We start from the raw sequence: 24,612 nt of genomic DNA, 5'->3' as shown, positions 1-24,612 counted from the left end.
TCAACTGTAATGCTTCCTTGGAGGTGGAGGACGGTTCTTGATGGTCTTACACTTGGGAATGTGTCGCTCAGCCACCTTGGGAGCAAAGTGGCGGCTACAGTGAGGGCACTGAAGATAGTCTGGATTTTCTGCAGGCAGGATGGGAGGCAAGTCTGAGGGGTTTCCACCTTTGGCAATTACCTGCTGGACCTCTCGAGCCTGGCGGAGGGTACGGATAAAAGATTCATGCTTCTGCCTCCAGTTGCTCTTCTGAGGAGGTTCAGCCTATAATATAAAAGGGAGATTGATCATTCAACTTGGCATTTATCTCATCTCCTTCTGAAGTCTCCATTAGAATGACAGTAAAGAAATAAAGAGGGTGTTAATCTGCAAGGTCAAAGAACAGGAAAGGAGCAACAGTGATAAGTGACTGGCCTGCAAAGGGGGACACTACTGCAAGGCAAGCCATTTTCCCATTGGAACCCTGAGAGGCTCAGTGCTTAGAAAAGCTGAAGGGGGGTATGAAAGAGATTTTCACCCACAGCTTCCATAAAAGGAAGTCACCAGGTAATGTGGGAAATTGATAAATCAAGAAAATAAGCCAGGCAGTGAAAAGCGGGTAGTTTCAGGGCTGAAAACAAGCTAGACCCCACAGCTCCTCTAACACCTTCACATCCAAGTGTCCAACACCCCCGGCACCCTCACAGGAGAATAGGAGTTTATTGTCTGGAGAAATTGAACCAGACAGGTTTCAGACTCAAGAACTCCAGAACTGGGAGAGAACTGGGTTAATCTTGGGGCTGAAAATGGGATTAAATCCCAGTGTACATACCAAATTATAGAACTGTTAGCCTCCTTAGCTCCCAGAGTACCAAGCACATTGACATCCTCCAAGGAAAGAGAAGGTTCCTAGATGCACCGAGCAGTCCAGAGAAAAGCCTTCAGACACTGACCTTGGGAGACCCGAATTAAAAGGCTATTTTATAGCCTTAATATGAAGTCCCTTAGTCAACAAGCCCCATTTAAACTTAACTATGAATGGACAGACAAGAGCCACAAGATATCCGATGAAAGCACTAACAAGGAAAAGATCCAAAAAAATCCACAAACAAAAACTCAGGAAGCAGCAACAAGGCAGGTAGCAGAAGAAAACATTTTTTAATACAAAAAAACCATAACATCTCAAATCATCGTTGGGATATGGCAAAGTCATAACAAGTAACCAAAATGTTTGTACTCCCATAATTTCCTGAAATTAAAAAAAAAACATAATATCAACAAAATGAGTGTTAGAAGAGATTGTGTCCATAAAACAAGAAAAGTATATTATGAAAAAGAAACAACCAGGGAACCAGGATGATTATAAATTAAAATTAAATAGAAATGTTGCAAAATAATGTCAAGGAAATTTCTCAGAATGGGAAAAAAAGATCAAGATGGAAAGTAGAAAAGATTAAAAAATTAGAAAGTCAATCCAAGTCCAACATGTGACCAGTAGGAGTTCCAAAAAGAACAGAAAACATGAGGAGAAAATTTTAAAGAAATAATACAACTAACATTCCTAGAATTAAAGTTCACATGTCTTGAGACCAAAATGGCTTACCAAATATCCAGCACAATCACTACAAAATTTCAGAATTTTAGAATAGAGAATTCTGTAAGCTTTTAGGAAAAGAAAAAAAACAGGTTTCATATTATGAACAGGAATAAAAATGACATTAGATTTCTCAGCAATAACACTGGATGCTAAAAGCTAGAGAAAAATGCCTTAAAAGGTCTATCAAAATTATCTTCCACCTACAATCACCAAATAGGAGGCTCTTATATAGACATTTTCATTCGTTCCAAGACAAAAAATGTACCTGCTGTGCACCTTTCTTAGTAAGCTTCAGCAAAGCAAGGAGTAATGCAAGAAAAAGGAAACACAAGATGCTGGAAACAGAGGACCCAACACAGAAGAGAAGCAAAGAGAAGTCCCAGGACAACGGGTCTGCATCAGGCCCAGAGAATAACCAGTCTGGCCTGGAGCAGGAGGGAAAAGAGTGATGGAAGGGAAGTTTCCAGAATTAAAAAATCAAACTGATAGATTATGACAGGTGTCTGAGCATTTACAAAAACATTAGCAGGTGTCTGACATCAGATGGATCATTTAGGGGAAGAAAATTAGAGACAGGTATGTGGAAAATGAAGGAAATGAAAACATAAGTCAATGATTAACTCCAGGTACGTGCAGGCAGGGGCAGAATGTATTTACTCATGACTGAACAAAATTTACATGGTCATTATTATAATGTAAAAGCTGACTCCTGATTTAACCTAAAATTTTGATTCAACTACAGTGGAAAGATAAGGGAAGGAAAAAAGTAGGGGAGAGAGGCTATGGAAGAGATTTTCACCGAAGTCACCAGATAACATGGCAAATTGATAAATCAAGAAAATAAGCATATTATTTGGAAATATGGGAATGCATGCCAGAAGAATCATCTAACAACTGAAGGCTGCCTCTGGGGACTGGATTCAGGGATGGAGAGGGATAAGGCAGGATCCTGCTGACCTGCATTACAGGTCACTTGGGTACAACATGCTTTTCTCAAATGCATGCAAATGCTATTTAAAGTAAAACAAATTTTTTTTTTTTTAATTTCATCTTGTTATGGGGGATACAGAATTGCAGGTTACATATGTTGCTCCTGTACCGCCTTTCCCCCCAAGTCAGAGCTCCAGGCGTGTCTGTTCCCCAGGTAGTGCGCGTTGCACCCATCATGTAGGTATATATCCCTCCCTTCCCCACCCTCCCCTTCTCGAGTCAGCACCTTCAAGCGTTACCACTCCCCAAACGGTGCGCAATGCACTCATTGTGTAGGCATACCCCCACCCCTCCCCCACCCCCCACCTCAGTCTGATATCCAATTGGTGTCGTTAAAACAAATTTTTAAAAGAAGAAAAATAGGCCTTGGTAATCTGACATCACTGATGAGGAATAATAGGAAGAGATATTATCAAAGGAAAAGGAAGGATCCATCAGCAGAGACTCTTCCTGAAACAGACAAGGGGGCAAGAGTCAGTGTTAGAGGTGGTCTCCAGGAACCTTTAAAAGAATTCAATTAGGGGAAAGTTCCTCAAGTGTACGATACCTACCTATACTTTAATTCTTCAGCATATTGAAATTTTATTCAAGTAACACTAAGCACAAAGCACACAGATGTGTTCCTATCCTTGAAAGTCCGGTAAAGAGACAAGAGGTCTAAGTCTGCTGGAAGTTATGTAAAGATTAAAAGATACCAGAAAGATCACCTATTCTTGTGAGTACACCAGAGGAATGACAGGAAGATACAACCACTCAGTTTTCAAAGGCTCAGAGCTGTGGAAAAGAGTTGAGAATCCTGGAGGGCGGCGCATCTCAATCCAGGTCCCTTCTGCCTTGTCCTCAATGCCACACATTCCCCCAAACTAGTTTCCACAAAGCTGGGGCATCTGATCTCAGGAGCCCAATTCTTTTGCTTCACAGCTACTGAACTTAGGAATTTAAGAAACACATGATTCTCTTAGGTTCTGGCCAAAAATAAATCACTATAGTGGGACAGAGTGACTCCCCAGTGGATTATTGGGTAGACCAGAAAGAGAACAGGAAAGAACAGTAACTGGCCATCATATCATTATCTGCAAGAGCAAAATGTTAACTTCTTTTTGGAAACTAGATTTCAGGGAGATTGTCTCTCAACACAGAAGAAACGTTCTTGTGGTGATCTCCCAAATTGTACTGAAAGAAAGAACTCTAATTGTAAACAACTTCTAACAGCCATCACATAAATGCGAGTTTTTAAGGCCCCAGCAAAGACACACATAAAGTCCTGATGGACAAGAGGTGCCAGCACAGCAGAGAAAGGGTTGGAAAGAAATGAAAACAGAATGCCACTCTCTTACTTTTCTACAATATTAGAGCTAGCTGGGGGCCTTTGAGATCATATGGTCTATGATTTTAAAGTTTGGCTTTCCCAAACTGTGATCATTTGCATATCACTTTCACTTTATCCCCTTTACTATTAATCGTTTAACATTTTTCTTTAAATTCATGATCCCTGGAAATCAAGGGCTTAATATGTTGTTATATTTTTCTAATACACTCCAAAAATACTAAAATAAAGTGTTTGTCAGCATGCCACACTTTGAGAAACACTCCTTTTATAAACCAAGTGGCATAACCTTGGCAGACTATTTATGAGACAGTCTTCTCCAGATCTGTCCAAATGTGCCTATGAAGTAAACTTATCACGTAAGTGTCTTGAAATCCTTACTTTTTACAACCATGTTTTTCTAAAGGGAAGAATGTTTTGACAGATAGCCAAAAAACAAAGTCCTTTACTTTCAAGGTGTTTACACTCTAATTGGGGAGAAAAAGAATTCCAAACTTAGTTGTGTTGCGTGTATTAATATTTACTAAGAAGGATATCAAAACTGAGCTAATCTTGAAAGGGCAGAGACAGTTAAAGGAGTGATAACAGATCCTAACTTGGGAGGTGGCAGAGTATGTTGCAAAGAGCAAGGAGTTTACTCCAGATGATGAAATGCTGCATAATTTTTTTCTTTAGATTGTGTCTTTAAAATTTTCCACAGTAAACGTGTATTACTTTTCTAATCAAAAGGACATGTATTTTAAATTTAGATTTTGGAGTCATTCCAACCAAGATTTATATGGTGACCCTGCTGCTTCAAGTTGTTTGTGACCTCAGGTGAGTTACTTAACCTATCTGATGAGAGAGAATGAAATCCTCAGAGTGGTGAGGATCACATGAAAAGCTCCCATCACAGTGAGTGGCACACAGTAGTAATCAAGAAATGTAATTTTCACTTTCTTCCTACATGACACATGAATTTTCCCTAAAGAAAACTGGTGTGAACATAACAGACCCTTCCAGTGATTCCCCACACAAAGTCAAATCCAATAAGGCTTTTGTTACCTTGACTGAAGCTGGCCCCTTCCAGTTCAAGTACTGCTCTAGTTCTGTGCCTTTAGCCCGGGCCCTGGAAGAATCAAACACTTTCCTCTTAGAACCCTGCATCCTGCTGCAGATGTTGGAGTGTCTCTCCAGCCTGAGCAAGAGAAACTTGCGTCCACAGTGGCTGCACTTGCCCAGTTCAGGCTCTTCAGCAGAGCCACTGGACCCTGAGGAGTCTGGTGCCCTGGACAGGCTAGAATTTCTGGTATATCCCTGCACAGTACTGCCTGGTGCTTCTGAAGGCTGAGAAAACTTCTCCGTTGATGGCTCTGAGACTCCATCTTGGATTTTGTTATAGCTTGTCGCCAGCTTTTCCCTTTTGAGACTCTGGATTCCGTAATCATAGAACTGGAAAGGGCTAGAATTTTCTTGAGACCGTCTCCAAGTTTCATCCTCTCTCTTGTCTCTACTGAGCACCTCCTTAGACCCAAATTCTGGGGAGAAGATAGGTTTGTACATGGTGTTGCTGTTACTACCTTTAACTCTCCCCCTGAGGAGTATCATTCTCTGTAGCTCTCTGTTTTCATTTTCCTCAGCCTGTTCCTTTTCCTTCTGTATCCTTCTCAGTTCCTCCTCTGTCCTCTTCAGCTTTTCCCTCAGGAGAATCTCCTTTCTTCGGATTTCCTCCTCTAAGTTGTCCCCTGCAGCTTTTAGTCTTTGGATCTGCATCCACTTGGTCCTGTCCAAGTTTGCCATGACCTTCTCCCCCTTCATGGCAGCAAGAACAGTATCAGCCACAGATGAATTTGTCCGGTTCCTCAAACCAAAGTTGCTGTATGAAAACTCTCTTGGCTCTGGGGATCTTGGGTTGACATTCTGGTCCCCATCGGTGCCAGCCTCACCTATACTGCCAGACTTCCAGTGGACCACAGGTTTCAGTGGGTAGGCCCGGTCCACCCCAACTCGTTTCTTTGTAAAGGGAATAAAGTCCTGGTTATTTGCTTTGGGATACCGGGATTGAGCGACTGATGAGTGAAACAAACCCTTCCCTTGGCCCTGGGGATCATTTCCTGAATCTTGGTGGCTGAGTCCTGCATAGTGGGGATGGGAGTAGCTCCGGGCTTTAGTGCAGGCGTTCCACTTTGAGTGAGCGTAGACATTATCCAGCATTGGCTCTTTGTTGCTCAAAAGCTTCTGCTGGAAATTGTTCCTCAGGTGCCCCACTGATGACTGCTGGGAAGAGTCACCTTGTTCGTAAGGGCCTTGCTTTGCTGAGTGGAGCCCTGGAGCTTCTGCTTTATCATGTGGGAGCATAACACTCACTGACAGATGTGGCGCCAACTGGAGGCCAGCCATTCAGGGCCTAGACTGAAGCCTAGGGGAGATTTAAACCAGATACACATGAAGAGTTTGCCTGAGGTTCACCCTCGGCTGCTAAAGTAAACTGTTTCTACATTTGCCCTGCCCACATTTCCCTTAAACCTTTCTATGGACAATGGTGCTCGATGTGCCAGAGCTGCTTTTTTTTTTTTTTTTTTTTGAGACAGAGTCTCACTCTTTTGCCCTGGCTAGAGTGCCGTGGCGTCAGCCTAGCTCACAGCAACCTCAGGCTCCTGGGCTCAAGCAATCCTCCTGCCTCAGCCTCCCAAATCACTGGGACTACAGGCATGTGCCACCATGCCCGGCTAATTTTTTCTATATATTTTTAGCTGTCCAGTTAATTTCTTTCTATTTTTTCTTAAGCAGAGATGGCAGTCTTGCTCTTGCTCAGGCTGGTCTCAAACTCGGAGCTCAAATGATCCTCCCGCCTCGGCCTCCCAGAATGCTAGGATTACAGGCGTGAGCCATCACACCCGGCCCAGAGCTTTTTGTTCAGTAAGCATTTGGTGAGTGATTATTATGTGCCAGATATTGTCTCAGGCCCTGAGGATAGAAAAATGAAGGTGATAAAGGTGTTCCTGCCACCTAGCTTTCCACCAGTACCAGGCTCTGCCATACATAGTATACTCTTTAGTAGGTGGAAAGAGTATTGGATTGAAAGTCAGTTTTTAGGCCTGTGACACAGGACAAGCAACTTCCCCTTGTTGGCCCCAGTTTCTGTAAACTGTAAACTGAAGGGTTCCCTGTGAGTCCAGCCCCACCATTTTACAGGTGGGAAAGCTGCGGCCCAGAGGTAGTGACTGGCACAAAGAGCTCTCGGGCTTCCCTTCTGCTGGAACTGTGCTTGACCCCAAAGAGCACAGAGACCAATCAGGACCCAGAGCAGGTGCCTGGCTATCAAACACTCATCCAAGGAGTCCCCGTGGCGTGGCGCAGGGGCGCAAAGTCTGTAACGCGAGAGGTGGGGGGGCCATCTGACCTGGCCACGACTAGTTTTAAATCCGGAACCCGGAAGTCAGGTTCTGGCCCAGAGGCCAGCCCGGGTGCCCCCACTGGGGACTCCTTTCTGGGGGACAAGCACTCGCTCTCCTGCCCCTCGAGCCCTCGGGAGGTCGAGGTGTTGACCTCTTGTCTTCCCACCCTTCCGCGTACCTGAGACTATCGGGGACCACTCCTGCTCAAGAGAAACCACAGGACCTAGTTCTCCAGACCCGACCCCACTCAACCGATCGCCGCGCACGCGCCCTCAGCTGCCCTCTGTTATTCTCGTTGCCCAGAGACCCGATGACCGCGCGCACTGAGCCCCGCCTCTCGCCGCTAACTCCGCCCAGGAAGGCGCACGCAGGCGCAGTCCATACACGATGCGGAGCGGCCGGGGCGGGGGGTGCGGCCCGTCTGAGTGTCACTTGACCCGGTGTCGGGCCAAGTCTGCAGCTCCGCCCAGCCCTGCCCTTGGGGAGCGAGGGAGGGGCGGGAGGGGCAGGAGAGGCTTTTCTGGGGCTGCATCAAAGAAGAACTTGAACTTTTCTGAGAACGATGCTCACAGACCCTGGGGCGTGCGCTTGTCTGACGAAGGGCGGAGCCCATAGATGCGCCCCAGGGTCGTCCTGCAGCAAGATTCCGGCCTCCGCCGGCTTGGCGGGCGTGGGCCTGCTGATAGCCTTTCTTAGCACGCTCGCTGCTCTGTACGGACGGGCCCCAGGTATGGCTACGTGCTCTCCCCGTGCTTTTCCCCGCCAATACTCTGTCAGGTTTATTTTTTTCCTACTCAGTGTCTTTCCAGGATAGTTTCTGTGGCCAGTCTAATTATTTTGATATCATAATGTTTTACGCTCACGTGGTAACTCTGGTTGTCTCTACTTAGGCCCCAGGAATGACTCAGCCAAATGTAATGATAAATTAACGACCAGATCAAACATAATCAGCACAACCTGGTTTCAACACTAAATGATGCTCTACAACTTGTTACCATCAGAAGACAGTTTATTTGTCTTCTTCACGCTTCAGTTCATTTGTGTAAGCTGTTTGGAACAGCCAGTACACTTTTTTCCTGTAACTACTCAAAGGATTCATACACATGGAAAATAATGTAGACAGCAGTAATCAGTTTTAATACCACAACATGTCATGTTACAGATTTTACGTGTTCAAAGAAATTCCTTGGTGGGCCCTCCAGGCAGTCCTTTTTTTTTTTTTTTTAATCCCTTGTTTTCATCCCTCATTGACTACTGCCTTCTCCATATATACAGTTCCAGATATTTCCCACTCTACTCAGGGTCCCAGTTATCTCAGCGTCTGGCCTGCCTCTCACAGCTTTGCTCCAGTTGGGCAGAATTTCCCAGCCTCCCTCCCTCTTGACTTCTTTCCCTCTGCTCTATGAGGAAGGTCTTCTTTCTTTCCATAAGTTCTCTTGAATTAGTCCCTTCTGGTACCCTCCTGGAACTGACTCCATCACTTTACCCCTGCATCTTGTTGACTTCAAGTTGTGCCTCTCCATAAACTCCTCTTTGGTTTTAAAATACGCTTAACTTTCCCCTGCAAAACATACCTCATTTCCCTTGACCTGACACCTTATGTTGGTACCATTCACCATTTGTTTCTCCCCTTCTCCACAAGGCTTCTTTTTTTTCAGGTTTTTAAAATTTTTAATAATTATAGGTACATAACAGTTGTATATCTTTATACAAACTGTTGTACCTTTACAGGGTACATGTGATGTTTTGATACAGGCATACAATGTGTATTAATGAAATCAGGATAATTGGGGTATCCATCACCTCTGGCATTTAACATTTCTTTGTTTTAGGAACATTCCAATTCCATTCTTTTAGTTATTTTAAAGTATACCCTAACTTATTGTTGATCATAGCCACTTTGTTGTACTTACAAATATTGTTCATTCTATCTATATTTTTGTACCCATTAACCATCCCCATTTTATCCCTGCCCCCCACTACCCTTCGCAGGCTCTGGTAACTGTTGTTCTACTCTCTGTCTCCATGAGATAAATTGTTTTTAATATTTAGCTCCCACATATGAGTGAGAACATGTGAGATTTGTCTTTCTGTGCTTCGCTTATGTCACTTAACATAATGTTCTCCAGTTCTATCCATGTTGTTGCAAATGGAATTTCATTCTTTTGTGGCTATATAATATTCCATTGTGTATATGTACCACAATTTCTTTATCCATTCATCCATTGATGGACACTTAGGTTGATTCCATATCTTAGCTATTGTGAATAGTGCTGCGATAAACATGGGAGTGCAGATATCTTTTTGTTTTTTTTTTTTTTTTTTTTTTTTTGAGACAGAGTCTCACTCTGTTGCCCAGGCTAGAGTGAGTGCCGTGGCGTCAGCCTAGCTCACAGCAACCTCAAACTCCTGGGCTCAAGCGATCCTACTGTCTCAGCCTCCCGAGTAGCTGGGACTAAAGGCATGCGCCACCATGCCCGGCTAATTTTTTCTATATATATTTTTAGCTGTCCATATAATTTCTTTCTATTTTTTTTTGGTAGAGGTGGGGTCTCGCTCTTGCTCAGGCTGGTCTCGAACTCCTGAGCTCAAACGATCCGCCCACCTCGGCCTCCCAGAGTGCTAGGATTACAGGCGTGAGCCACCGCGCCCGGCCCAGATATCTTTTTGATATACTGAATTCCCCTCCTTGGGATTTATACCCAGCAGTGGAGTTGCTGGGTCATATGGTAGTTATATTTTTAGTTTTTTTTTTTGAGGAACCTCCACACTGTTCTCCATAGTGGTTGCACTAATTTACATTCCCACCAACAGTGTACAAGGGTTCCCCTTTCTCCACATCCTCACCAGCATTTGTTACTGCCTTTTTGATAAAAGCCATTTTAACTGGGATGAGCTGATATCTCATCCACAAGTCTTCACAATAGAATTTTCTGCACTTGCTGCTCCCTCTTCCTCATCTCCCCCTCATTGTCCAGTCTACTGTGGTCTGGCTTCTACTCCCTCCACTTTATTTAATTGCAAGGCTACCAGTGACCTTCCAATGACCAAAGACCAAAGCTTCATTTCTTCAGCCTACTCATTTGACATTTTTTTTTTTTTTTTTTTTTAGACTGTGTCTCACTCTGTTGCCCAGGCTAGAGTGCCGTGGCGTCAGGCTAGCTCACAGCAACCTCAAACTCCTGGGCTCAAGCAATCCTCCTGCCTCAGCCTCTTGAGTAGCTGGGACTACAAGCATGCGCCACCATGCCCAGCTAATTTTTTTTTTATATATATATTTTTAGTTGTCCAGATAATTTCTTTTTTTTTTTTTTTTTTTTTTTGTAGAGACAGGGGTCTCGCTCTTGCTCAGGCTGGTCTCAAATTCCTGAGCTCAAACAATCCACCCATGTTGGCCTCCCAGAGTGCTAGGATTACAGGCGTGAGCCACCATACCCAGCCTCATTTGACATTATTGATCATTCAACCACTTAGAACTCTCTTCTCACTTGCTCCTGTGCCCTCTTAGTTTCTTCCTTCAGGTTCTTGTTCCATCTTTTTCCAGGTCTCTGGCATTTATATCTTTCCCCCATCTGCCCTGTAAATTTAGATGTTCTCCTGAGCACTCTTATTTCTCATATATATGCAGTTCCAGACATTCTTTTTCTTAATGGCTTCAACAAAATACTGAAATTTCAGGTTTCACCTATGTTTGTATTTATTTATTTTTCTTATTGTTTAATTTTTTTTAGAAACAGAATCTTGCTCTGTCGCCCAGGCTAGAATGCAGTGGCGTGATCATAGCTCCCTGCAGCCTCGAACTCTTGTGTTCAAGTAATCCTCCTGTCTTAGCCTCCTGAATAGCTGGACTATAGGAACATGCCACCATACTTGACTAATTTTTTTTTTTTTTTTTTTTTTTAGAAACAGGGTCTTGCTATGTTGCCCAGGCTGGTCTGGAACTCTTGGCCTCAAGCGATCCTCCTGCCCCAACCCCAGAGTGCAAAGATTACAGGTGTGAACCACCACACCCAGCCTTTACCTGTTTAAATGATAGCCAGCTGGCTGGGCGCATGGCTCACACCTGTAATCCTAGCACTCTAGGAGGCCGAGGCGGGAGGATCATTTGAGCCCAGGAGTTCGAGACCAGCCTGAGCAAGAGCAAGACCCCCATCTCTACTAAAAAAAAAAAAAAAAAATAGAAAGAAATTAACTGGACAGCTAAAAATATATAGAAAAAATTAGCTGGCCATGGTGGCACATGCCTGTAGTCCCAGCTACTCAGGAGGCTGAGGCAGTAGCATTGCTTGAGCCCAGGCTTAAGCTTAAGCCCAGGCTTAAGGTTGCTGTGAGCTAGGCTGACGCCACAACACTCTAGCCCTGGCAACAGAGTGAGACTCTTGTCTCAAAAAAAAAATGATAGCCAGCTTAGCTTTAGTCTGTCTCCTTAGATACAAACTCAAATTTCCGACTGCCCATTTAGCACCTTCACATGGTTCTTCCTCAGGAACCTTGAACTCAGTAAGACAGAACACAAACTCACAGTCCTCTCCCCATTCCCCAATCTGCTTCTTCCCAGTGTTCCTTGTCATGCTCACAGCATCAGTCATCTTCCACTCCTCCCGCTTTGTCACCTCTTCCTTCTGACCGCAGGTTCTGTGGAGCTTATTTCTGCAATGTCTCTCATATGTAATCCTTCCTGTACATTTCTACTGCCCCAGGTGAGTTCTTCCTCACTTCTCATTGGCTTGGCACCACCCTCCTAACTTCTAGTTTTGCTTTTTCAACATCTGCTTCCCAAACCCATCCTTCCTACTGCTACTGGAATAATCATCCTAAATACATCCCCCCACCCCAGCTTTATTAAGATATAATTGACAAATAAAAATTATATATGTTTACAGCATACAAATTGATGTTTTGCCATATGTATACACAGCAAAATGATTAAAGCAGGCTAATTACTAAATACTTATGATCCTATCATTTCCCTCCCCAGTGGCTTCTTCTTTACCTGTAGAATACAGTTCAAATACATAATGTAGCATGGCATTTCTACCTGCCAGATTAGGTCCAGCCTACCTTTCCAGCCCTGCCTGCCCTTGATAAACCCGAGTCTAGCCCAGTGGGTCTCAACCCTGGCTATGCATTAGGAATTCCTGGAAAGCAATATCAGGGTGAGGCTTGGGCATCACTATTTTTAAAAGCTTCCCCACGCCGGTTGTGGTGGTTCACACCTATATTCCCGGTGTTTTGGGAGGCCAAGGTGGGAGGATCTCTTTAGGCCAGGAGTTCAAAACCAGCCTGGGCAGTATAGTGAGATTCCGTCTCTCCAAAAAAAAAAAAAAAAAAGTTTAAAAATTTGTCAGGTGTGGTGGTATATGCCTATAGTCCCAGCTACTTGGGAGGCTGAGATGGGATGATCACTTGAGCCTAGGAGCTCGAGGTTACAACAAGCTGTGATCAGGCCACTTCACTCCAGCCTTTTTGTAAATGAATAAAAAATTAAAAATAATACTTCCACAAAAGTCCTAATGTGCAGCTAGGGTTGAGAACCCCTGGTCTACCCACAGCAGACCACCTGTACTTCCTCACCTTGTGGTAACTACCTTACCCCAAGCTCCAGGAATTGCGAGCATTTATGGGAGCGAATTTTGGACTGACTGCATGGAACTAAATTCCAGCTCATCACTTACTGGTTGTGGTTGTGTAACCTTGAATTAAATGCTGTTTCCTCCAAAAACCCTTTCCCAACCTTCCCAGTCAGAATTAATCTCTTTTCTCCTTCATAATATTTTGTCCTTGTTACAGCACAGGTTGATTTATGATGAGCTCTCAATGGAATTTCATGAAATTAAATTACCACACTGTCCACTTTATTGACATAATTTGCATGCATATTAAAAACTCTTTGAGGGCAACGATTATATGTTATTCATCTTTGCATATCCTACAGTGTCTTATACATATTAGGTGCTCAGTAGGTTTTGAATTCTACAGAGAAACTGTTTTTTTTTTTTTTTTTTTTTTTTGTGGAGACAGAGTCTCGCTCTGTTGCCCAGGGTAGAGTGCCATGGCATCAGCCTAGCTCACAGCAACCTCAAACTCCTGGGCTTAAGCAATCCTTCTGTCTCAGCCTCCCAAGTAGCTGGGACTACAGGCATGCGCCACCCTGCCCGGCTAATTTTTTCTATATATTTTTAGTTGTCCAGATAATTTCTTTCTATTTTTTAGTAGAGATGGGGTCTTGCTCTTGCTCAGGCTGGTCTCGAACTCCTGATCTCGAGCGATCCTCCCGCCTTGGCCTCCCAGAGTGCTAGGATTACAGGTGTGAGCCACTGCGCCTGGCTGAGAAACTGTTTTTTAAAAAAAATGAATTTTAGGGAAAGAAATAACATCAGCCAGGTACCCTGTTATTTTCAAATATTGCCAAGCACAAAACAATCTAGCTCATTCACCACCAACCCCCTATTCCCCAGCACTAAGGTTTTATGATTCTCTAGAATATGGGTCCTTACTCTATAGTGGGGAACTAGTGGAATGATGAATTTCCATGGTTACCATTGCAAACCCATATTGCCTTGCCAAGTCTGACAACCTGGCATATTCACGTAGGGAGTCATGTTATACAATAGTGTAATGTATACAAGCAATCCACAGAGGAATAATAAACACAGTTTTCCTTCATACACATTTTCAATCATAAGGGTAGCTGGATTCAGATGTCTACAGATCAACTATAATTTTAACCATCCTCCTTGACAATTCTCTTTTCCCAAAATAAAGTCATGCAATTTAGTCATCTGGCATAGATTGATTCAATTGTGATTCTGGAAGCCATGAGTTATTTTGCTTGTACTTTGCTTTATTTGTTTAGTTATTTGTTCAAGCATTATTTGGCATTTTCTTAGCATGGTAGACTGGTGGGCAGCTGCCAGAAGCCCAGGAGGAGAAATAACCTCTACTGGGACCTCCTGTATCTCCTCTGACCCAAAATTTCAGGAGAACTGAAAGAAAATCAGGACAGAAAGGTTGTATGTGTCTTAGTCAATGTATTGATTTATGATGTTTATTGTTTGTCTCCCACCTCCAGAATTAAAGCTCCTCCAGGGCAGGGATCCTGTTTTGTTCTTAATGTATGCCAGTCACCTAGAACAGTGCCTGGCAGACACTGGGCTGTCAGTACTCATTCAATGACTGAATGTATCCCAAGTGCTTCTTCGTCTGTACCTTTCTCCCCAAGAGAAAATGAGAAGCGGGTGCCTTAGTGACTGAGGAGGGGCGAGGGCTGGGTCTGTGAAGGCCACGCCAAGACCCTGGACAGATCCCTCGACCCGGAGCTCACTGGGCAACGCGACGACCGCGTCCAGAAATCCCACCCTCTGAGTGGGCTCGGGGATGAGACGCCGTCTCTGATTGGTCCGCTAGAGATGATAGGCAAGAGGAACAGCGAAGGAGGAGCCGCGCTCTAAACTTCCGGGCGCGGCGGTTTGCGCGGCTGGGGGAGCCGTTGGCTTAGTGGTCCCGGTTGGCTTGGTGGTCCCGAGTGCTCCCGGCGGCCTGTGGGGAAGACGAGGAGGGTGAGCCGGGAGAGGACCCCGGGGTGTGCCCGTCAGTTTTTTTAGCCCTGAAATGTTAGTAACGGGATTCTGGTGGCCGCTTGGGAAGAGAAAAAGTGTGGGGAGGGGGCGGGACTGGGCATGGGTGTAAGGAGGGAATTGGTAGACGGTCATTTCCCCGAAAGAGGCCTTTGTGGGCAGTTGCGACCCCAGCTCCCCCGCCCAGGCGTCTCGCTGTGACTTCCCACATACGCCTTGCCTTATCCACTCATTCACATCTAACTTCACCGTCGAGGAGAGGTCGCAATGGCCAAGGTTGAAGACCTGTGGGTGTGGTGGTCCTTTCTGATTTCAGGATTGGGGGGCCTGGAATAATCCTTCACTTTTCTGCTTTCCTGGTTTCTGGCAGGTTTGAGCATGGCAGAAGGCAACACCTTGATATCAGTGGATTATGAAATTTTTGGAAAGGTGCAAGGGGTGTTTTTCCGCAAGCATACTCAGGTATGTGGCCTACAGGCTTTGGGGGACATACCTAGGTTATGAGCATGGGAACAAGAGACATGTGCCTGGCAAATGTAAAGTAGAAGAAGCTGGCTATTTGGTAGATGCATGGCAGAGAGGTTGTTTGTAGAGCAATGAATATGAAAATGCTGTGCAGTCGGTAAATCATGATATAAATGAAGGATCTTCCTGCTGCTATTGGTGTTTTTCGAACAGTAGTGCCTAAGCATCTAGATGCACATATTAATAAGCTTCTCTCTTCCAAGGTGAATAGAGGGCTTCCCCGATTCTCCGTGTTGTGGCACCATCAAACCAAGTCACATTTGTTGTAGGAAAGCTAACATTGATCAAAGAGATGATATTTAGATAAACTGATGACATTTATGGAATTTATGTAAATGCTTCTGTAGCTGCTGCATTTTCTTCAGACCTCTTTCATTTCCCCAACCTTCCTCCAATTCTCCACTTAATTCCTTTTTGCCTTTCAAAGAACATTTACCTTTTCCAGCTGAAGTTTTTCTAATTAAAAACATTTTATCCATTCCAGAATAGGTAATGGTAATGCTGAACATGGAGTCTGGTTTTCCTACTAGAGTAATAAGGAGTATTTGAGGAGATGAACAAACTGTTGGCAGCCTCTACCTCTGCTTTAGTGTCACTAATCTTCCCTCAACACCCACACACAAATGCAATCTCAATTTCCCTTCTGCCTTCTGTAGGGGGGTGTCAGGCTATTGCCTTGCCAATATGTCTCCAACCCTACAGATAATGAGTTAGGACTTTAGAACCTTTTAAGTATTCCATTCCTGGGACTGTAGTACTTAAGATTCAAGTCTGAATGTTTAAAATATGAATTTTAATTGCCAATGCCTCTTTTTCTACTTATTTGCAAATTATTTCTTCCTGTTTCATACTCATGGGAAGTACCTGTTGAAAAAAGAATTTCTGAAAGTCATAGCAAGAGCTATATTACAATCAGCTTTGTTACCAATTATGCAGGGCAGGTTCCTATGATTTAGTAAATTGAGGTGACAGTTTCAAAGATTAATCACAGTTGTTGAAAAGATAAGATGGTGGTATATATAGCACATCTTTCTCCAATTTACAGAGAAAATTAAAAATGCAGAAAAATAATGATTTGGAAAACTGCAAAGAAAATGCCATCTTTTTTCCTTAATTAGACTGTAGCTTACTCTTTATTATTTATAATTGTTTAAATATATGTTTGTCTTTACAATTGTTTTGTTTTGATACATAAAATTCCTGCTTTTAAAATATATAATTCAGTGATTTTTAGTGTATTCACAAAGTTGTGCACTAATTCCAGAACATTTTCATCACTCCAAAAGAAATCCCCTACCTATTAGCACTCACTCTTCATCCTCCCAGCCTTGGCAACCACTAACCTACTTTCTGTCTCTATGGATTTGTCTATTCCAGACATATAATATAAATGGAATCATACAAATATGACCTTTTTTATGTTTGGTTCTTTTCACTTAACATAGCGTTTTCAAAGTTTATCCATATTGTATAATATATCAGTACTTTATTCCTTTTATGACTGAATAATATTACATTGGATGGATATACCACATTTTATTTATCCATTCATCAATTTATGGACATGTGGGTTGTTTCCAATTTTTGCCTATTTATCAGTAATGATGCCATGAACATTTATGCGCATATTTTTGTTGTAGACAGTGTTTTCAATTCCCTTGGATATATATATGTAGGAGTAGACTCCTGGGTCATATGGTAACTCTGTGTTTAAGTTTTTGAGGAACTGCCAGACTTTTCCAAGGCAACTCTACCATTTTACATTCTCACCAGCAATGTACGAGAATTAGTTTTTTGGTTGTTACTGCCTTTTTTTATGACAGCCATCCTATGGGTGTGAAGTAGTATCTCATTGTGGTTTTTTGTTGGTGCTTGTTTTGTTTTCAGGTATCAATGAATTTAAAAAGATTCAAGTCATACAAGAAATGTTCTCCAACCACAGTGGAATTAAACTACATATCGATAACAGATAATTGGAAAATACCAAAATAGCTGGAAACTATATAACACTTGTTTCTAAAATTGTGGTAAAATACACATTATGTAGAAATTATCATTTTAACCATTTTTAAATGTACAATTCAGTAATCTCAAATATAGTCACCATGTTGTGCTACCATCACCACCATTCATCCACAGAACTCTTTTCATCCTGCAAAACTGAAACTCTGTACCCATTAAATACAAACTCCCCATTCTCTCCTCACCTCACCAGCGAACAATCATGATTCTGCTTTCTATCTCTATGAATTCAACTACTCTAGGTACCTCATATAAGTGTAACTATACAGTATTTGCCCTTTTGTGATTGGCTTATTTCACTTAATACAATGTCCTCAAGGTTCTTCCATGTTACATCATGTCTTGGAATTTCCTTTCTTTTTAAGATGAATAATATTCTCCGTGTGGTTTTGATTTGCCTTCTAATGACTAATGATGTTGAGCATCTTTTCATGTGCTTATTGGCACATGAAATAGGATATTATATGTCTCTTTTGGAGAAATGTTCATTCAAATCCTTTGCCCATTTTTTAGTTGAGTTATTTACCTTCTATTGTTGAGTTATAAGAATTTTTTTTTATATATTCTGGATACTAGTCCCTTAGCAGATGTATTATTTGCAGATATTTCTCCTAATCTGTGGGTTGTCTTTTCACTTTCTTCATAGTGTCCTATGAAGTACAAAAGATTTTAATTTTGATGAAGTCAAATTTATCTGTTCTTTTATTGCTTGTGCTTTTAATGTTATGTCTAAGAAACCTTTGCCCAATCCAAGGTCATGAACTAAGAGTTTCCTAGTTTAAGCTTTTAGATTTAGGTTTTTGATTCAGTTTGAGTTAATTTTAATGTGGTATGAGGTTTTGAGACCGGATCTCACTCTGTTGCCCAGACTAGAGTACAGTAGTGTCATCATAGCTCACTATAACTTCAAATCCTGGGCTCAAGCCATCCTCTTGCTTTCGCCTCTGGAGTAACTAGGACTACAAGTGCATGCCACCATGCCCATCTAATTTTCTTATTTTTGGTAGAGATGGGCCTCACTATATTGCTCAGGCTGGTCTTGAACTCCTGGGCTCAAGCGATCCTCCCACCTCAGCCTCCCAAAGTGCTAGGATTACAGGCATGAGCCACCACACCCAGTCCTGACTTTATTCTTTTGCATGTGGATATCCAGTTGTCCCAGCATACTTTATTGAAAAGACTATTATTTCCCCACATTGATTTGTCATGGTACCCTTGTCAAAAATCAGTTGACCATAAATGTAAGTTAAGGGTTTATTTTTGGACTCTCAATTCTATTTCATTGATCTATATGTCTACCTGCTATAGTTTGGATGTTTGTTCCCTCGAAATCCCATGTTGAAATTTGATCCCCAGTGTTGGAAGTGGGGCCTGATGGGAGGTGTTTAGGTTATGGGGCAGGATCCCTCATGAATAGATTAATGCCTTCCCTGGGTTGGGGTGAGTGAGTTCTCACTCTATTAGTTCCCTGAAGAGCTGGTTGTTAAAAAGAGCTTAGCACCTCCCCTCACCCTGCTTCCTCTCTCATCATGTGATCTCTACAAATTTCATTTCTACTTTGCCTTTCATTGTGTGTGGGAGCAGCCCAAGGCCCTCACCCAATGCAGATGCTGGTGCCATGCTTCTTGTATAGTCTGCAGAACCATGAGCCAAAAAAACCTCTTTTATTTACATAATAAATTAATTACCCAACCTCAGGTGTTCCTTTATAGCAACACAAAGTAAATTAAGACACTGTCCTTTGGCCAATACCACAGTATCTCAATTACTGTAGCCTTATAGTAAGTTTTGAAATTGGGAAGTGTGAATCCTTCGATTTTGTTCTTCCTTTTCAAGATTGTTTTTAGCCAGTCAGGGTCCATTATGTTTCCCTGTGAATTTTAGGATGAGTTTGTCAATTTCTGTAAAAATGGCAGCTAGGATTTCAATAGAAATTGCTTTGAATCTGTAGATCAGTTTGGGGAGTATTGGCATCTTAATATTAAGACAGGATATCCTTCCATTTATGAGATCTTCTTTAATTTTTTTCAACAATGTTTTATAGTTTTCCTACATGGCTTGCACTTCTTTTGTTAAATTTATTCCTAAGCATTTTATTATTTGTGATGCTACTATAAATAGAATTGTTTCCTTAATTTCATTTTCAATTGTTCATTGCTAATGTATAGAAATACAGTTGATTTTTGTATACCAGTCTTATATCCTGCAACCTTGTGAAATTGTTTTTATTAGTTCGTGTGTGTGTGTGTACTTTAGGATTTTCTGTATAGTGTGTGTGTGTGGGTGTGTGTACTTTAGGATTTTCTGTATATTGATATGTCATCTGCAAGTACAGGTAGTTTTACTTCTTCCTTTCCAATCTGAATGCCTGTTCTTTATTTTTCTGTGCCCTGGCTAGAAGCTCAAATATAGTATTGAATAGAGCAGTAAGAGCAGACATTCTTGTCTTGTTCCTGATCTTAGGGGGAAAGTTTTTAGTCTTTCACCATTAGATACGATGTTAGCTGTGGGTTTTTCACAAATGCCCTTTATCAGGTTGAGGAAATTTCTTTTCTTAGTTTGTTGAGTGTTTTTATTATAAAAGGGTATTGGATTTTGTTGAATGCTTTTTTTGCCATCTACTGAGCTGATTGTGTAGTTTTTGTTTTGTTTATTAATATGGTAGATTAAGTTGATTACTTTTTGTATATAGAACCAACCTTGCATTCCCGGGATAAATCTCAGTTTGTCATGGTTTATAATTCTTTTTCTTTTCTTTTTTTTTTTTGGAGACAGAGTCTTGCTTTGTTGCCCGGGCTAGAGTGAGTGCCGTGGCGTCAGCCTAGCTCACAGCAACCTCAAACTCCTGGGCTTAAGCGATCCTACTGCCTCAGCCTCCCAGGGACTACAAGCATGTGCCGCCATGCCCGGCTAATTTTTTCTATATATATTTTAGTTGGCCAGATAATTTCTTTCTATTTTTAGTAGAGACGGGGTCTTGCTCTTGCTCAGGCTGGTCTCGAACTCCTGACCCTGAGCAATCCACCCCCCCCTCGGCCTCCCAGAGTGCTAGGATTATAGGCGTGAGCCACCGCGCCCGGCCTATAATCCTTTTTGTATGTTGCTAGCTTTGGTTTGCTGGTATTCTGTTGAGGATTTTTGCATTTATGTTCATAAGGGATATTGATCTATAGTTTTTTTTTTGTTTTTTTTTTTCTTGTGATGTCTTTGGTTTTGGTATGAGGATAATGCTGGCTTAATAGAATGAGTTGGGAAGTGTTTCCTCTTCTGTGTTTTGGAAGACTTTATGAAGGATTGGTGAGAGATTCTTTTTAAACATTTGGTGGAATTTATCTGTGAAGGCATCTAGTCCTGGGCATTTCTTTGTGGGAAGTGCTTTTGATTACTAATTCAATCTCTCTACTTGTTATAGGTCTATTCAGATTTTCTATTTTTTTCTTGATTCAGTTTAGGTAGTTCGTCTTTCTAGTAATCTGTCCTTTTCATCTAAGTTATCTAATTTGTTGGTATATAATTATACCAAAAGGATTATAATTCTTTTTATTTTTGTAAGGTTTGGTAGTAATGTCCCTTCTTTCATTTCTGATTTCAATAATTTGAGGCTTCTGTCTTTTTTTCTTGATCAGTCTAGCTAAAGGTTGCCAATTTAGTTGATCTTTTCAAAGAATCAACTTTTGGTTTTATTGATTTCTCTCTGTTTTTCTATTCTCTGTTAACTTCTCACCTCTAATCTTTATTATTTCCTTCTTTCTGCTTGTTTTGAGTTTAGTTTGCTCTTCTTTTTCTAGTGTCCTAAGGTAGAATTCTAGGTTATTGATTCGAGGGGACTTTCTTTTTAGATTGCAACTAGAGTTGGTCTTACATTCCTTAAAATATCAGATGTGAGAATGAGTGAGTGTGTGTGAGCATGTGATTAAAAAAAAAAAAAAATAGATGACTGTTTATGAGGTGGAATTAGCTTTTTGGAATTTTCTTAGGAAAAAACACTGTTTACTTGTTTAAATAGATATTCAAAACTGAACATGAATCAGCAACATTGTGTCATCATTTAAAAAATAAGAACAGAATCGAGAATACAAATGAAACCTATAGAAAATTCCCATTCTCAACACTGGTCAAATTTGGGAGTTTTTGTTCACTCTCAGGAGTTCAGATAAATAACATTCTAAGTTAAAGATTTATTTGACCATTATAACTTTCTGCTCAAAACTGCACATTCTTATATCTATTTACCATATAAGGTAACTCTAAGAACTAGAGATAACCAACTCCCTAAGTTAATCTAAGCATAAAGTCAGTTGGCATGAAGTCTTCCTCTAAATCCATTCTCAGCATTCTTCTTTTATGCTATCTTCTTTGGCACTTAGCAGTGCATGCTGTAGGTATTTCCTATTTTTCTTCATTCCTTAATTTCCTCTGTATCCCTTAAACTTATTTATTTGACTGGAGTCTCTTGTTCGTTATGCAAACATGTCTTTGCTTTGAACATAAGTGATCTGATGGATACTTCGGTTCTTCATCAAACATTTTTTTGCTGTGCATAATGTTTTCTTTGGCTAATTCCAGCAATTTCCCACATTTACTAAGTTACTACTCTGGCATTTTGACATGCAATCATGTTAACTCCCATTTTCTTTTGTAATCCAACACTTTCTATTTAGATAGAAATAATAATCAATGACTTTTATAATATCCTAATTATATATTTATAAAAAAATAAAATTCCCTCTAAAACATTGCTACTTTTCCTAAATTCAGTCTTGCCACAGTTTAATGACTTAAAAGAAAGAACATTGAAAAGGATGAGAAAAGATAGCCACTACAATGATTAAATGCTCTTCATATGCTTATTCAACTTTAACACATTAACTGCCACGTGAGTTATATTTGACTCAATCGAGTTTTGTGCCCTGGACCTCATGAAGCATATATAACTCACATATCTCTTCACCTTGAGAGCATATAAGTCACACACAGAAAACAAAAATAACAAATTTTTCATTAAATTAGAAAGGATCGTTTTGTTTTCGAAGTTTTTATTGTATTTTTGTAAGAAAACACTGTGGCCCCAAGGAAAAAAATATTTTTCTAGTGTGGCAGTCAATGTGTTAAGGCATTGTGATTGCTTAGACAAAAGAGAAGAAAGTCAAGTGAAAACCTAATAGTTATGTAGTCTCATGAAAGTTTGGTGTTCATAGGCTGATCACCAACTGCTTTCCTTCTGTAGGAGGGTGACAGAAAGTGGGCTTTGGATGCAACATAAAGATGTTGGATTAGACAGTTTTTCTACAGTGAGAACAATGAGATGAGTTGCCCAGGAAATTGCAAAATATTCTCTAATGATTTTTAAAGATGTAATGGACACTAATTCATCAGGACATTTAGGTGTGGTCCTGGTTAAAGACAAAGGGAAGGATCAGATAACTTCATGCTTTTTCTATTTAACAAACCCAACAGATGCTTGATTAGGAAAAGAGAAAATGAACAAGATACAGCCCAGTATCCTAAAACAATCAGCCTTAGGGGATCATTTTGAAAGCATCTGTTTTGGACTTATATCTTTGGTACTTAACCAAATTGACTACAGAGTGAAAAATTGTAATGCCTGGGTTTCATAGAGTAGAAGATGGAAATGGATTCGAGTGGCCAATGCTTCATGCTAAGATCAGCAATAAGATCCTTCTTGCTGTCTTTCTTTTTTGACTGTTCTGGACAATATCAAATTAGTTCCAGTGGCTTGATTCTAGGCAAAGATTGTAGCAACAGATTTTAGCCTCACTTTGTTCAATCTCACTGGATATCTCTCTCTTTTTTTTCTCCTTTTTAGGCTGAGGGTAAAAAGCTGGGATTGGTAGGCTGGGTCCAGAATACTGACCGGGGCACAGTGCAAGGGCAATTGCAAGGTCCCGTCTCCAAGGTGCGTCATATGCAGGAATGGCTGGAGACAAGTGGAAGTCCCAAATCACACATTGACAAAGCAAACTTCAACAATGAAAAAGTCATCTCAAAGTTGGATTACTCGGACTTCCAAATTGTGAAATAATAGCCTGAATCTAAATTTTTTAAGATAAACTCAGTGATTTCGGTTTTTGTTAATAGAATTATTGTGTTCAATATTAGCATTTGTCAGTAACTTATTTTAGTATCAGATATTTTATTGTTACTGTATATTACATGTATAATAGAAGGATTACAACTGTATACAATTCTAATCAATAAAAACACATGAAAACCTGCTTAGGGTACTTTTTAAAATCTTCAATGAACTTCTTTTTGGGCAAAATAAGAGGGATTCATTCAGATTCAGATTCATTCAGATTCAAACATCTGTAGGATGAGGATTTTGAGGTAATTTAAAGAGGTCTAAAAGAAGTTACTTCAAATCATTTCTTTAAATGGTTTCTATGAATTTTTCTTGAGGAGATTGCATGCCTAATAAGAACAAATACCACAAATTCAATTTGATTCAAATGATATTTTGTACTAATTACTTTTAGTTTTCTGGAACTACTGCTGTCATTCCTTTCCTCTGGGTAAGAATTCACATAAAGGAATGTTACGTATGGGCTGAACTGATTCCTCCCAAAATCCATATGTTGAAGTCCTAATCCCCAATACCTCGGAAAGTGACTGTATTTGGATATAGGGCCTTTAAAGAGGTGAGTAAGGTTAAATGAGGCTGTTAGGGTGGGCCCTAATCCAATCTGACTGGTGTCCTTATAAGAAGAGCAAATTTGTGGCCTAGATGAAGCTGATAAAGGAGTTCCAAAGTCTGAATCAGCAGAGCCACTGTTGTTTGGGCCACACATGTTGACGTCTACAGGAAAAATGAAGGCTTTAATTGAAAATGTATCAAACTCCTAACAGACAATGAGCTGAGAAAGACTATCCTGGTTCTGCTGTTGGTTTGTGAGGGCTGTTTGGCTAGTAGAAATCAACACTATTTAGTAAATACTTGACTTTAGTATTCAGTGGTCTTCTTTTGAGGCTAATTAGAGGATTAAGCAATAATGAAAGCACTGTAAGTCTGGTTTTGCTTATATGAGATGGTCAGTTCCACAACGTGTGTATTCTGACACGTTTTTAATGTGTAGCCAGGGTGTTCAGGTTTCCAGTCTTGAAAACAATTGCATAGATTTCAGAACATAGAAAGGACATTTGTGGATGTTACTGCACATTTTTAATTCTTTTTTAATTTTTTTGAGACAGAGTCTCCCT

The 24,612-nt window shown here is 41.0% G+C and overlaps 2 protein-coding genes across 4 annotated transcripts; one reads left to right on the top strand and one right to left on the bottom strand.

Moving 5' to 3' along the window:
* ZC2HC1C (zinc finger C2HC-type containing 1C) lies at positions 1-6,272 on the bottom strand. Its single transcript, XM_069465131.1, has 2 exons — positions 4,938-6,272; positions 1-264 (listed from the first exon to the last, which is right to left on the bottom strand). The coding sequence occupies exons 1-2, from the start codon at positions 6,270-6,272 to the stop codon at positions 1-3; spliced, it is 1,599 nt and encodes a 532-aa protein (XP_069321232.1).
* A 1,438-nt stretch (positions 6,273-7,710) lies between these two features.
* Positions 7,711-23,629, top strand: ACYP1 (acylphosphatase 1). Of its 3 annotated transcripts, none has more exons than XM_069465128.1 (3): positions 7,711-7,998; positions 15,218-15,309; positions 23,222-23,629. In XM_069465128.1, exons 1-3 carry the CDS (start codon positions 7,833-7,835, stop codon positions 23,435-23,437), a joined length of 474 nt encoding a protein of 157 aa, XP_069321229.1. In that variant the 5' UTR covers positions 7,711-7,832; the 3' UTR covers positions 23,438-23,629. The 3 variants fall into 3 exon arrangements, with proteins under 3 accessions (XP_069321229.1, XP_069321230.1, XP_069321231.1); XM_069465129.1 differs by lacking the exon at positions 7,711-7,998 and adding an exon at positions 14,755-14,829; XM_069465130.1 differs by lacking the exon at positions 7,711-7,998 and adding an exon at positions 14,842-14,883.
* Positions 23,630-24,612: the final 983 nt, after the last annotated feature.

Source organism: Eulemur rufifrons, chromosome 2 (assembly GCF_041146395.1).
Source record: "Eulemur rufifrons isolate Redbay chromosome 2, OSU_ERuf_1, whole genome shotgun sequence".
Taxonomy (NCBI): domain Eukaryota; kingdom Metazoa; phylum Chordata; class Mammalia; order Primates; family Lemuridae; genus Eulemur; species Eulemur rufifrons.
The sequence above is the reverse complement of the archived record's forward strand: the minus strand, read 5'-3'. Positions and strand labels throughout refer to the sequence as shown.

Bases quoted from the DNA above. Each gene is read 5' to 3' on its own strand.
- ACYP1 (XM_069465128.1), top strand. From the start codon at position 7,833: ATGCTCACAGACCCTGGGGCGTGCGCTTGTCTGACGAAGGGCGGAGCC. The intron at 7,999-15,217 runs GTATGGCTACGT...GGTTTCTGGCAG, and splicing joins TCTGTACGGACGGGCCCCAG to GTTTGAGCATGGCAGAAGGC. The intron at 15,310-23,221 runs GTATGTGGCCTA...TCTCCTTTTTAG, and splicing joins TTTTCCGCAAGCATACTCAG to GCTGAGGGTAAAAAGCTGGG.
- ZC2HC1C (XM_069465131.1), bottom strand. From the start codon at position 6,272: ATGGCTGGCCTCCAGTTGGCGCCACATCTGTCAGTGAGTGTTATGCTC. The intron at 265-4,937 runs GTAACAAAAGCC...TTTATATTATAG, and splicing joins AGGGGCCAGCTTCAGTCAAG to GCTGAACCTCCTCAGAAGAG.